The 14,946-nt window shown below is 42.4% G+C and overlaps 1 protein-coding gene across 1 annotated transcript in view; it reads left to right on the forward strand.

Annotated features, from left to right (window-relative positions):
- LOC140200969 (electrogenic sodium bicarbonate cotransporter 1-like) overlaps positions 1–14,946 on the forward strand; it is a 104,777-nt gene that overhangs the window by 2,008 nt on the left and 87,823 nt on the right. The window contains 1 exon segment of the mRNA XM_072264609.1: positions 12,723–12,883. Coding sequence (XP_072120710.1) covers positions 12,723–12,883 — 161 coding nt within the window.

Raw genomic sequence — 14,946 nt, forward strand, 5'->3', positions numbered from 1 at the left:
CCATACTGTAAAAGGACTGGATGGGTTAGACTTTGTCAAATGTGTTCAGAAAAGTTTCTTTAATCAGTATATAATAGAAGTCCCAGCTAGAGAGAGCGTGATACTAGATCTCCTATTAGGGAATGAAATAGGACAGGTGACAGAAGTTTGTGTAGGGGAACACTTTTTACATCTAGTGATCATAATGCCATTAGTTTCAAGATAATTATGGAGAAGAATAAGTATGGTTCTTGGGTTGAGATTCTAAATCGGAGAAAGGCCAACTTTGATGGTATCAGAAAGGATCTGGCAAGTGTGGATTGAGACAGGTTGATTTCTGGCAAAGGTATACTTGGCAGTGGGAGACCTTCAAAAGTGAAATATTGAGAGTACTGAGTTTGAATGTTCCTATCGGAATAAAAGACAAGTTTAACAAGTTTAGGGAACCTTGATTTTCAAGAGATATTGAGGCCCTGGTTAAGAAGAATAAGGAGGTACATAGCGGGAATAGAAAGGAAGGAGCAAGTAAGGTACTTGAGGAGTATAAGAAATGCAAGGGAACAATTAAGAAGTAAATCAGGAAAGCTAAAAGAAGGCATAAAGTTGCTCCAGCAGACAAGGTGAAGGTGAATCCCCAGGCCTTCTACAGATATATTAAGAGCAAAAGGATATCAAGGAGAAGGTTGGTCCTCTGGAAGCATAGCGTGGTCATCTATGTATGGAGCCTAAAGAGATAGTCGAGACCTTAAATGGATTTTTTGCATCTGCATTTCCTCAGGAGACAGACACAGTCTATAGAAGTGAGACAAAGCACCTGTACAAAAAGGACGGGTTGCACTTGAATCCCAGGGGAACCAATATCCTGGCAAGGAGGTTTGCTAAGGTTATTGGGGAGAGTTTAAACTGGAATTGCTGGGAGGTGGGAACCGAACAGAAGAGATGGAGGAGGGGACAGTTGGTCACATACAGAGAAAGCTTGGAGAGAGTGTGAAAGTAAGGATAGGCAGGTGATAGAGAAGGGATACGCTCAGACTGATGGTTTGAGATGTGTCTATTTTAATGCAAGAAGCATCATGAACAAAGCGGATGAGCTTAGAGCCTGGATCAGTACTTGGAGCTATGATGTTGTGGCCATTACAGAGACTTGGATGGCTTAGGGGCAGGAATGGTTACTTAGAGTGCCAGGCTTTAGATGTTTCAGAAAGGACAGGGAGAGAGGCAAAAGAGGTAGGGGCGTGGCACTGCTGATCTGAGATAGTGTCACGGCTGCAGAAAAGGAGGAAGTCATGGAAGGATTGTCTACTGAGTCTCTGTGGGTGGAAGTTAGAAACAGGAAGGGGTCAATAACTCTACTGGTTGTTTTTTTATAGACCACCCAATAGTAACAGGGACATCGAGGAGCAGATAGGGAGACAGATTCTGGAAAGGTGTAATAATAACAGGGTTGTCGTGGTGGGAGATTATAATTTCCCAAATATTGATTGGCATCTCCCTAGAGCAAGGGGTTCAAATGGGGTGGAGTTTGTTAGGTGTCTTCAAGAAGGTTTCCTGATGCAATATGTAGAAAAGCCTACAAGAGGAGAGGCTGTACTTGATCTGGTATTGGAAAATTAATCTGGTCAGGTGTCAGGTCTCTCAGCGGAAAAGCATTTTTCTATCACAATTCTATATCCTTTACCATAGCATTGGAGAGGGATAGGAACGGACAAATTAGGGAAACGTTTAGTTGGAGTAAGGGGAAATGTGAGGCTATCTGGCAGGAACTTGGAAGCATAAAATGGGGACAAATGTTCTCAGGGAAATGTATGGCAGAAGTGTGGCAAATATTCAGGGGATGTTTGTGTGGCCTTCTGCATAGGTGCATTCCAATACTGTTGAAAGTCTCATCGAAGAAAAGAGAAGCTTACGAAAGGTTCAAAACATTAGGTAATGATAGAGATCTAGAAGATTATAAGGCTAGTAGGAAGGAGCTTAAGAATGAAATTAGGAGAGCCAGAAGGGGCCATGAGAAGGTCTTAGCGAGCAGGATTAAAGAAAACCCCAAGGCATTCTACAAGTATGTGAAGAGCAAGAGGATAAGATATGAGAGAATAGGACCAACTAGTGTGACGGTGGAAAAGTATGTATGGAACTGGAGGAGATATCTGAGGTACTTAATGAATAATTGCTTCGGTACTCACTACTGAAAAGGACCTTGGTGGTTGTAGGGATGACTTACAGCAAATTGAAAATATATTAAGAAAGAGGATGTGCTGGAGCTTTTGGAAAGCATCAAGTTGGATAAGCCTCCGGGACCAGACAAGATGTATCCCAGGCTACTGTGGGAGGCGAGGGAGGAGTTTGCTGAGCCTCTGGCAATGATTTTTGCATCATTAATGGGGACAGGGAGGTTTTGGAGGAGTGGAGGGTTGCAGATATTGTTCCCTTATTCAAGAAAGGGAGTAGAGATAGCCCAGGAAATTATTGACCAGTGAGTCTTATTTCAGTGGTTGGTAAGTTGATGGAAAATATCCTGAGAGGCAGGATTTATGAACATTTGGAGAAGCGTAATATGATTAGGAATAGCCAGCATGCCTTTGTCAAAGGCAGGTCATGCCTTACAAGCCTGATTGAACTTTTGGATGTGACTAAACACATTGATGAAGGTAGAGCAGGAGATTTTAGATTAGGTTATGAGGACACGCAGTCCTCTTTTATTATCATTTAGTAATGCATGCATTAAGAAATGATATAATGTTCCTCCAGAATGATATCACAGAAACACAAGACAAACCAAGAGTAAAATAACTGACAAAAGCTACATAATTATAACATATAGTTACAACAGTGCAAAGCAATACCATAATTTGATGAAGAACAGACCATGGGCACGGTAAAAAAAAATCTCAAAGTCTCTTGCAAATCCCATCATCTCACGCAGACGGTAGAAGGAAGAGAAACTCTCTTCCTGCCATGAACTTCCAGCGCTGCAAACTTGCTGATGCAGCACCCTGGAGGCACCCGACCACAGCCGACTCTTGAGTCCGTCCGAAAACGTCGAGCCTCCGACCAGCCCTCCGACACCGAGCACTATCTCTGCCAGGCGCTTCGACCCCAGCCCCGGCAACAGGCAATAGGCAAAACCGAGGATTTGGGACCTTCCCCCCCTCCCCCGGAGATTCTCGATCGCACAGTAGCAACGGCAGCGAAGCAGACATTTCAGAAGTTTCTCCAGATGTTCCTCCATGCATCTCACATCTCTCTCCATCAAATCAGGATTGTGCATGGCATCCTACTTACAAATACAATATCATTTCGGAGTGGCCACGCACACTGCATCGCGCCGCCATCTTCTCCTCCCCACAATGTATATGGATTTCAGCAAGGCATTTGATAAAGTACCCATGCAAGGCTTATTGAGAAAGTAGGGAGGCACAGGATCCAAGGGGACCTTGCTTTGTGGATCCAGAACTGGCTTGCCCACAGAAGGCAAAGTGTGGTTGTAGACAGGTCATATTCTGCATGGAGGTCGGTGACCAGTGGTGTGCCTCAGGGATCTGTTCTGGGACCTCTTCTCTTCGCGATTTTTATAAAAGACCTGGATGAGGAAGTGAAGGGATGGGTTAGTAAATTTGCTGATGACACAAAGGTTGGGGGTGTTGTGGATAGTGTGGAGGGCTGTCAGACGTTACAATGGGACATTGATAGGATGCAAAACTAGGCTCAACTGGGTTCAACCCAGATAAGTGTGAGGTGGTTCATTTTGGTAGGTCAAATATGATAGAAGAATATAGTATTAATGGTGAGACTCTTGGCAGTGTGGAGAATCAGAGGAATCTTGGGGTCTGAGTCCATAGGACACTAAAAGCTGCTACGCAAGTTGACTCTGGTTAAGAAGGCATACGGTGCATTGGCGTCCATCAACCGTGGTATTGAGTGTAGGAGCTGAAAGGTAATGTTGCAGCTATATAGGACCCTGGTCAGACCCCACTTGGAGTACTGTGTCAGTTCTGGTCACCTCACTACAGGAAGGATGTGGAAACTATAGAAAGGTTGCAGAGGAGATTTACAAGGATCTTGCCTGGATCGGGGAGCGTGCCTTACGAGAATAGGTTGAGTAAACTTGGCCTTTTCTCCTTGGAGTGATGGGGGATGACAGGTGACTTGATAGAGGTGTATAAGACGATGAGAGGCATTGATCGTGTGGATAGTCAGAGTCTTATTTCCAGGGCTGAAATGGCTATCATGAGAGGGCACAGTTTTAAAGTGCTTGGAAGTAGGTATAGAGGAGATGTCAGGGGTAAGTTGTTTACGCAGAGGGTGGTGAGTGCATGGACTGTGCTGCTGGCAACGGTGGTGGAGGTGGATACCATAAGGTCTTTTAAGAGACTCCTGGATAGGTATATGGAGCTTAGAAAAATTGAGGGCTATGGGTAACCCTAGGTAATTTCTAGGGTAGGGACATGTTCAGCACAGCATTGTGGACTGAAGGGCCTGTATTGTGCTGTAGGTTTTCTATGTTTCTACATTTGTATGTTTAAAGCAGCAGTGGGGTCATGGACTGCAATCACATTACAGAGGAGGAGGTACATAGGAGATGGTGTTTACTGTCTTGAGGAAAATTAGGGTGGATAAATCCCCTGGGCCTGACAAGATGTTCCCTCAGACCCTCTGGGAAGCTTGTGCAGAAATTGCAGGGTCCCTAGCAGAGATATTTAAAACATCCTTAGCTACAGATGAGGTGCTGGAGGATTGGAGGACAGCTAGTGTTCCATTTTTTAAAGAATGTCTCTGAAAATAAGCCAGGAAATTATAGGCCAGTGAACATGACATCAGTAGTAAGTATGTTATTAGAAGGTATCCTAAGGGACTAGATATATAAATACTTAGATAGACAGGAACTGAGTAAGGATAGACAACATGGCACCGTGAATGGTAGTTCATGTTTAACCAATTTTATAGTGTTTTCTGAGGAAGTTACTAATGAAGACAAGGCAGCAGATATTGTCTACATGGACGTCAGCAAAGCCTTTGACAATATCCCATATGGGAGCTTTTTTAAGAAGGTTTAGTTGCTTAGCGTTCAAGATGAAGTAGTAAATTGGATTAGACGTTGGATTTGCAGTAGAAACCAGAGAGTGGTAGAGTGGTAGTAGACGGTTGCCTCACTGACTGGAGGTCTGTGACTAGAGGTGTGGTGCAGGGATCAGTGCTGGGTCCTTTGTTGTTTGTCATCTATATCAACCATCTGAATGATAATATGATAAATTGGATTAACAAATTTTGCAGATGGCACCAAAACTGGGGGTGTAGTGGACTGCTAGGAAGACTATCAAAGCTTACAGCAAGATCTCGCTGGAAAAAGGGGGCTGAAAAATGGCAGATGGAATTTAATGCAGACAAGTGTGAGGTCCTCCAAGAGACCATAACCTTGGAGGTTTGCGTGCCTCAATGACCCGGAGAGTATATGTTGGCTTGAGACAGGGCTTTATGCTTTGGCTCTTGGTAGGGTCACCCATGTCAAACAGTTCAAAGGATAGAGGACACACTAAGGGTGGTCCACCGGTCCACCATGTTCGGGGGTTCAGCTCAGGGTAAACACACCCTGACTGGTAAAACAAAATTGTTACAGAAACAGCAATGAAGAATCCTTCTACATATGATGCAACGGTATTCCTGAATCTCTACAGATGATTTGCATGACTGACAGTAGTGAAAACCAAGAGGAAGCTACCGATATGATGAAAGAAGCCCTGAACACTGCCAAAGATGTAGGTCTTTCATTGCTGCTCTAAACACCAGTGGTGTAATGGACAGTAAAAAAAAAGTGTGAGCTGTTACACTTAGGGAGGTCAAACCAGGATAGGACTCGTATTGTGAGCAGCAGGGCACTGAGGAGTATGGTGGAGCAAAGAGATTTGGGAATGCAGATCCCTACCTAATTCATGGTAAGTGGCACACAGGCAGATAGAGTCGTAAAGAAAATGTGAGGCATTAGCCTTCATAATGCTTCTTTGCTCACTATTCTGAATTATGTTATTCGCTACTTTGAATGTTTACACCCTGGCCCCTGAGAAACACTGTCTTGTTCAGTTGTATCTATGAATGGTTTAAATGATAATTAAACTTGATTTGATAAGTTGAAATATTGAGCACAGGAGTTGGCATGTTATGTTGTAGTTGTATAAGATGCTGCTGAGCCTACCTTAGAGTGTTGTGTGCAGTTTTGGTCACCTATCTGCAGGAAAGATATCAGTAAGATTGAAAAAGTGCAGAGAAAATTTGCAAGGACCTTGGTCAGACCCCACTTGGAGTATTCTGTTCAGTTCTGGTCACCTCACTACAGGAAGGATGTGGATACTATAGACAGAGTGCAGAGGAGATTTACAAGGATGTTGCCTGGATTGGAGAGTGTGCCTTATGAGAATAGGTTGAGTGAACTTGGCCTTTTCTCCTTGGAGCAACGGAGAATGAGGGGTGACCTGATAGAGGTGTACAGGTTTCCCCTGCTATCCGAAAGTAGAGCATTCCTATGAAACCTTTTGTAAGCCGAAATGGCATAAGGCGAATTTTTGTAAAGCGGGGGACACCTGTATAAGATGATGAAAGATATTGATCGTGTGGATAGCCAGAGGCTTTTTCCTAGGGTTGAAATGGCTAACACAATTAAGGTGCTTGGAAGTAGGAACAGAGGGGATGTCAGGAGTAAGTTTTTCACTCAGAGATGCGTGGAATGCACCGCCAGCGATGGTGGTGGAGGCAGATACAATAGGGTCTTTTAAGAGACACCTAGGTCAGTACAGGGAGCTTAGGAAAATAGAGGGCTATGCAGTAAGGTAATTCTAGGCAGTTTTTAGAGTAGGTTACATTTTCAGCACAACATTTTGGGCCAAAGGGCCGGTAATGTGCTATTGATTTCTATGTCCTATGTTCTATGTTGTTGCCAGGATTTGAGGACCTGAATTATAGGGAGAGGTTGAATACATTAGGATTTCTTCCCTAGAGCGTAGAGTGAGGGGAGATTTGATAGAGGTATACAAAATTATGATAGGTGTAGATAGGGTAAATACAAATAGGCTTTTTCCACTGAGGTTGGGTGAAGCATAGATTAAGAGTGAAAGGTGAAACGTTTAAGGGGAACATGAGGAGGAATTTTTTCACTCGGATGGTGGTATGATAGCGTGGAACCAGCTGCCAGCACAAGTGGTGAATGCATGTTCGATTTCAACATTTAAGAGAAAATTGGATAGGTACATGGATAGTAGAGGTACGGAGGACCATGGTCCAGGTGCAGGTCAAGGAGACTAGGCAGATTAATAGTTTAGCACAGGCTAGATGGGCTGAAGGGCCTGTTTCTATGCTGTAGCGCTCTATGACTATGTATGACATGATCTCAGTTTAGTTGCATCATTGATCTTTTTATAACCATACATTTATCCTTCAGAGAGAGCACAATAATGATCTATAAGAACTGCCAACTTTAGTGCAAGAGTTTGTAGAGGTATTGGCTTATTATTGTCACATGTACCAAGATAGAGTGAAAAGCTTGTCTTGCATGCTGCTTATGCAGAATAAATCATTGTACAATAGAATAAGGCAAACAATGACAATGTAGAACAAACTGTAAAAGCTACTGAAAAATGTTCAGTGTAGGTAAATGATTAAGTGCAAGATCCTAACAAGGTAAATTGTGAGGCCAAGATTCCATCTTATTGTACAAATAGTCCATACAAGAACCTAATAACAGTGGGATAGAAGCTGTCCTTGAGCCTGGAGGTACGTGCTTTCAGACACAATCACTGTAGTCACTACTAAAATTAAGGATTTTAGAATAAAAAGCAAAAAATCTAGAACTCAAAGGAACAGTATCAATTTACCTCTAAAGAGTCTCACAGAAAACCATAATGATTAATGGTTTCACTGCTTCAAAATATTTTCTCAAAGATTTGAAAATAATACTACACAATTTCTGTATGAGTGCTATACCACAGAAGGATTCAATTCATATTATTGTACATCCATTTCAACATTCGAAGTATCTAAGTAGTTCCATACCCCAGCCCTTGCACCACAGCCATGCAGATTTTTCTCTCAACATATATTTATCCAATTCCCTCTTTATAACTTCATTGGACTCTGCCTCCTCTGCATATGCAGGCAGTGTGCTTCTGATTCCACTTTACACTGTGTGAAATAGATTCTATTCTTAAGTTGCTTCCTATCTATTTTATACCAGTGACATAGAGTCCTTGATTCCTCCACCATGGAGAACAGCTTCCCACCATCCAATCTGGGAAGACTCCTCGTCATTTTACATAATTCAATCAATCTTATCTCAGCTTTTTTTTCTCCAAAGAAACTAGTTCTAGCCTCTAATCGATCCTTGCAATCCAGGAACCATTCATGTAAATCTTTGATCCTCTTTAATACTTTTACATCCTTTCAATAATGATGCAATCAGAATTGAATATAATTTTCCAGATGAAGCCAGACCGCTGTTTTATAAAGAATCAGCATGACTTCCCTCCTTTTATACTCTAAGCCTATATTGAATAAGTTCAGCATTGTTTATATCTTCTTAACTTCTCTGCTTGGATGGCTTGTGTTCTCTGCTTGTGTTGGCGTGTGGCCAAGTGGTTAAGGCGTTCATCTAGTGATTTGAAGGTCACTAGTTCGAGCCTTGGCTGAGGCAGTGTGTGTGTCCTTGAGCAAGGCAGTTAACCACACATTGCTCTGCGACAACACCGGTGCCAAGCTGTGTGGGTCTTAATGCCCTTCCCTTGGACAACATCAGTGGCGTGGAGAGGGGAGACTTGTAGCATGGGCAACTGCTGGTCTTCCATACAACCTTGCCCAGGCCTGCGCCCTGGAAACCCTCCAAGGCACAAATCCATGGTCTCATGAGACTAACGGATGCCTATAAACTTCTCTTCCAACCTGCCCTGCCACTTTCAATAGCTTGTGCATTCATACTCTCAGGGAACCTCTGTTTCTATACCACTTTTAACTTTAACCACTACAACACAGTACCTTATTGCACTGTACCCCTATTGAATTGTACTTTTAGACGAAGCAGAGACATATTATTTAAAAAGAAAGTTTTAATTATGCCAATTTCAGGTTACTTATCTGCATTCAAAATACCGAGAGACTATATTATAAATGTTATTTGAAATTAAAATACATGGCAGTAAGATTCTAGTTAGTTGATTTCAAGATTTATAATGAGCCAGATCAGAGCTGCGACATATTTATTCATATGTAACGCCCTGGTAAAGGTTTCACTGCTAACGTAATGGTCTTTCTGTAGAAGCAGTGTTTGGGTTATGATTAGAGATAACCGCTGCTTTGGAATGTGAGCCGTCCAAGCAGGAAAGAGGGTTTTTCTTTGGGGGTGCCTGGCACTGGTGTGATCTGGGGTCTTTGTTTGGAGTGAGAGGAAGAGAAAAGATGCTGGAGGGAAGCAGTTGTAGGATTTGACCCGGTGGGGGACCATGATTTGAAGGAGCAAGGTGTGGAGGTCTACTGAGGATCGGTGAATATGAATTTTGGAAGAGTTGAGTTCCAACTTGTGCACACTTGACTACCTAATCATAAAGGGCCCTTTTTGTTTTTCTTTTCTTTCGTTTCTCTACTAACCCTTCAGTTAACATTCATAAATATAATATAATTCCTTTCATCGTATGCCGTGTGCTGTCTGTTATTTCTTGGCACTGAGTTGTAACAGGGTAGCAAATTATACAGCATCCACACAATCCGGGGTTTGGAGTGGGAGAGCCGTCCGAATCTCATGGATTTGGTGGAACCGGAGTGTATATTCCCTAGATTTACGCAGCCAAGGAAACCAGCTGGGTTTCACAAACATCATGCCTTTAAGTATGAATAGCCCTGTATTTGGGCATTTACAGGTGGAATACACAACTGGGTGAAGTGCTGGAGCAATGTCCAATGCTCTGTAAAATATGAGGCAGCATATTCAGGACAAAAAGCTCAAGTATTGGATAAAAATAACCTCTTATTCTTTTAAATACTTGAAAATTTAGCTTATTCTTTTTATTTTAATTTAGCAATTTCTTTTAAAATCTGGTAAAAAACGTACCTTTTTTCTTTTATTTTCCCAGAATTATTTTCTTCTGCTTACCTATCCTGTCAAAAAGCATAATATCTGTTACATCCTGTGATAAAGTGCCTCGGACTATTATTTGTTTAGATGTTTTGTCAAAGAGCAATGGCAGACTATTTGTACATCCAGAGGAAGAAGCCGCAGAAAGATGGAGCAAACCTAACATTAGTACACTGAACTTGCGGAGTTTATATTAGCTACATACCTGCAAAGAATTATGGTTTTTCCCATTTTCATTCAGTGGGATGTTGGATAAAACTCTGATGTGCCACTGATGCATTAGGAAGATCACCAAGACTTTCCACGCCATAAGAAATTCCTTTAACTCTAACCCCATTTACAGGAAGGAGCAGGATTAAAGAGCAAAAAGTTTCTTTAAAGTTCAAAGCAAATTTATTATCAAAGTACATACATGTCACCGTTTACAACCCTGAGATTCAATTTCTTGAGAGCAGACTCAATTAATGCATAATAGAATAATAACCATAATAGAATCAATGAAAGACTGCACCAACTAGGAGTGTGCAAAAGACATCAAAATGTTCAAATGCAAAAATAATAATAAAAAAATGGAATAAATATTGAGAACATGAGATGAAGAGTCTTTGAAATTGAGTCCATAGGTTGTGGGAACATGGGGCAAGTGAAGTTATCCCACTGGTTCAAGAGCCTGATGGTTGAGGGGTATTGACTGTTCCTGAACCTGGTGATGTAAGTCCTGAGGCTCTTGTACCTTCTTCCTGATGGCAGTAGCAAGGACAGAGAATATCCTGGGTTTTGGGGTCCCTGATGATAGATGCTGCTTTCCTGTGACAAAGTTTTGTGAAGCTGTGCTCAGAGGGAGGAAGGGCTTTACCTGTGATGGACATGGTTGTACTCACTACTTATTGTAGGATTTTCCATTCAAGGGTGTTGGTGTTCTCTTACCAGGCTGTGATGCAGCCAGTCAATATACAAAGTTTGTCAAAGTTTTAGATGTCATACTGAATCTTTGCAGACTCCTGAGGAAGTAGGGTTGCTGCTGTGCTTTCTTTTTAATTTCTCTTACGTACTGGGCTCAGGACAGGTCCTTCAAAATAACACTACCAACAAAATTAAAGTTGCTGACTATCTCCACCTCTGATCCTCCGATGGGGACTGGCTCATGGACTCTGCATTCCTCCTCCTGAAGTCAATAATCAGCTCCTTGGTCTTGCTGACATTGAGGAAAAGGTTTAGTGAGAGCCACCACTTAGCCAGATTTTCAATCTAGCCTCTTTCCCCTTCCCCCACCTTTTTATTCTGGCATCCCCTTCCTTCTCAGTCCTGGAGAAGGATCTTGGTCCAAAATGTCACCTATCTATTCATTTCCATAGATGCTGCTGGACTTGAATTTGTCCAGCATTTTGTGTGTGTTATTTTGGATTTCCAGCATCTGCAGACTTTCTCGTGTTTAAGATGTTCAATCTCCCTCTTATATGTTGAACCTTCACCACCTTTGATTTGGCCTATGACAGTGGTATCATCAGCAAACTTGAATATTCCAAACATTCCAAAGACACAAGATGATAAGAACGATGCTCACCGGCTTCTGAGTTGCTCAACAATGGCGACTACATCAACTGAAAGGGATTTCATTCCCTGAATACGCAGCTTGTTTGAGACCAGAGGCTTTATGTTATGTAGATCTGAGCGGGGTGTTTCAGAAGCATTTGTGACGGAACATAACATAAATGTATCTAGCCTCTTTAGCTTACTCGCCAATTCAATAACATCATTGTGGGCCAGTTTTGACATTTATTCCAATTTCCTCATCTTTATCCCATGTCAAAAATCCATCAATCTCTTTCTTAATTAACTTCTTCAGTAAGCTTCTGTGGTCCTGTGCAGTAGAGTTTTAAGAGTTGCTAAACTCTGAGTCAATACATGTAAAATGCTGCAGGTACTCAGCAGATCAGGCCGAATCCATGGAGGGAAATGAACAGTTAATGTTTCAGGCTGACACCCTGCAGGACTGAAAAGAAAGAGTCAGTGGGGGAGGAGGAAGGGAAGGAGCACAAGTTGGTGGTGAATCCAGATGAGAGGGAGAAGTGGAACTTGTATAGACACCTTGACACTTTACATACTGCAAGCTCACAAAGTGTTAATGTGTTACTTCAAATTGTTCAGGCTTTCATCTAATATTCTCACAAAATTGAACACACCAAATCACAAACATTAACTCTTGTTTTTCAGCTCCACAGTGGCTGCCTAACCGGATGAATATTGCCAGCATTTTCTGATTGTATTTCATTCTTCTCAATTCTAAAAATCTTATATCTAAGTTCCTCCAGGTACTTGGCCTGACTGCCACTTTGATTTCCTTAAACCCATGCAACTTCTTCTTCAGTTAACTCTTCATATTTTCCTCCCTTTCTCCCATGATGACTGAATCCCTCCATCTGTACCTCTTTTCAAATCATACCGTATTTTCTCTCCTGTTGCTCAAATTTTGTCTACTTAGTATCTCCTCAAACTTTAGCCTTTGCCTTCCTTTAGCTTTGTATGAGGCACAATCTAAGTAAAAGTTGTATTATTTGTGTGTTTAATGTGTAAGTATAGAATTCTTCAAGTGTGAAAAAACCATGCATTTTCAAATGCCCAATCTGATATTTATTCACAGGTGGATAAAGTTTGAGGAAAAAATAGAAGAAGGAGGTGAAAGATGGAGCAAACCTCATGTTGGCACACTGTCTTTACACAGCTTGTTTGAACTACGTACCTGCATCGAAAAGGGAACACTTCTGTTTGATTTAGAAGCCAAAAATTTTAAGGAGATATTAGGTAAATATGAATGATAACTCTAATTAGCTGTTAAGCTGTCAACTAATATTTACACCATTTTATTTCCACAGGATGGGAAATATTTTATAAATTCAAACAAGTCTTTCAGAGAAAAATGCAATTTTGGATCTTCAAAATCAAAAGCATTATCCTTCTAATGAAACACTTACTAGCATGTTTGGTATCAAAAGGAACACAAGTATATAACAATCTATCTAGGAAGTACTGTCTTCTGATTCACTGTTCTTTAGACAAGTGCAGATATGTCCTTTGTCTAAAACCTCTGTTGGAATTACATGGATTCCTACAGGAATATCTCCTTCTCTTTGCTTCTCACAGTTGCAGCTGTGTTTCACCACTTTCAAACTGAGTGACAAAGGCCATTACAGCTAAAATCAAACAGATATCCCAATGGGTTGAATACTAAACAAGGTTCCATTCTATTCCCCTTAGATCAGTCCCTTTGCACCTAGAACTTCTCATGCTCTCGATTTCCTCAGTAACTTTCAATTCCCTAGCCCTGACTGCCTAATATTCACCATGGTTGTCCAGTCCCTGTACATTTCTATCCCCCATTAAGAAGGCCTTAAAGCTCTCTGCTTCTTTCTCAATAAAAGAACCAATCAGTTCCCCTCCACCATCACTCTACTCCATCTGGCAGAACTGGTCCTCACCCTCAACAATTTTTCCTTTGGTTCCTCCCACTTTCTTCAGCCTTGAGCGTAAGCCATGGGCACCCGCATGGGCCTCAGCTACGCCTGCCTCTTCGTTGGTTACATAAAACAATCCGTGTTCCAAGCATTCCCTGATAATGCTCCCCAACTCTTCCTCCACTACATTGACAACTGCATTGGTGCTGCTTCATGCACCCATGTAAGCTAATCAACTTCATCTCTAATTTCCACCCTGCTTTAAATTCACCTGGTCCATTTCTGACACCTCCCTCCCCTTTCTTGATCTCTCTGTCTCCATCTCTGGAGACAAACTGTTGACCACCAATTTTTATAAACCTACAGTTCCCATAGTTATCTTGACTAAACCTCTTCCCACCCTGTCTTCTATAAAAATGCTATTCCCTTTTCCCAGTTCCTTCATCTCCACCACTTCTGTTCCTAAGATGTGGCCTTCCATTCCAGGACATCAGAGATGTCCTCCTTCTTCAAAGAACAGGATTTCCCTTCCTCCACCATTGGTGCTGCCCTCACCTGCATCTCCTCCATTTCCCGCATACCCATGCTCACTTCATCTTCCCATCACCTTAACCGTGATAGAGCTCCTCTTGTCCTTACCTACCACCCAATGAGCCTCCACATCCAACACATCATCCTCTGCAAATTCTGCCGTCTCCAAAGGGATCCGACAATGAAACATACATTTTCCTCCCCCTCCCACGCTGCCTCTGTTCCCTTGTCTGTACGTCCCTCCCCACTAATCTCCCACTCAGCTCTCATCCCTGCAAGTGCTACACTTGCCCATTCACCTCCTTCCTCACCTCCATTCAGGGCCTCAATCAGTCCTTCCAGATGAGGGAACACTTCACCTCTGAATCTGCTGGGGTTGCCTATTGTGTCTGCTGCTCCTGATGCAGCCTCCTCTACACTGGTGAGACCCATTGTAAATTGGAGGACCACTTCATTGAGCACCTCCGCTCCATCTGCCAAAATCAGAACATATCGGTGGCCAAGCATTTTTAATGTTGATTCCCGTTCTCGTTCTGACATGTAGGTCCATGGCTCCTCTTGGTGAGGAGCAACACCTTACATTCCATCTGGGTAGCCTCCAACCTGATGGCATGAATATCGATTTTTCCTTCTGGTTAAAAAGTTTCCCTCCCCTCCTCTCTTCATTTATACTCTATTTTGGCCTCTCACCTCTTTTCACCTGCCTATCACCTCCACCTGCGCCCCCTCCTTCTTCTCTTTCTCCTGTGGTCCACCCTCCTCTCCAATCAGATTCCTTCCTCTCCAGCCCTTTATCTTTCATATCCACCTGGCTTCACCTTTCACCTTTTAGCTATCCTTCTCCTCCTCCCCCACGTTTTTGTTCTGGCGTCTTCCCCTTCC

Source organism: Mobula birostris, chromosome 7, assembly GCF_030028105.1.
Source record: "Mobula birostris isolate sMobBir1 chromosome 7, sMobBir1.hap1, whole genome shotgun sequence".
Classification (NCBI taxonomy): domain Eukaryota; kingdom Metazoa; phylum Chordata; class Chondrichthyes; order Myliobatiformes; family Myliobatidae; genus Mobula; species Mobula birostris.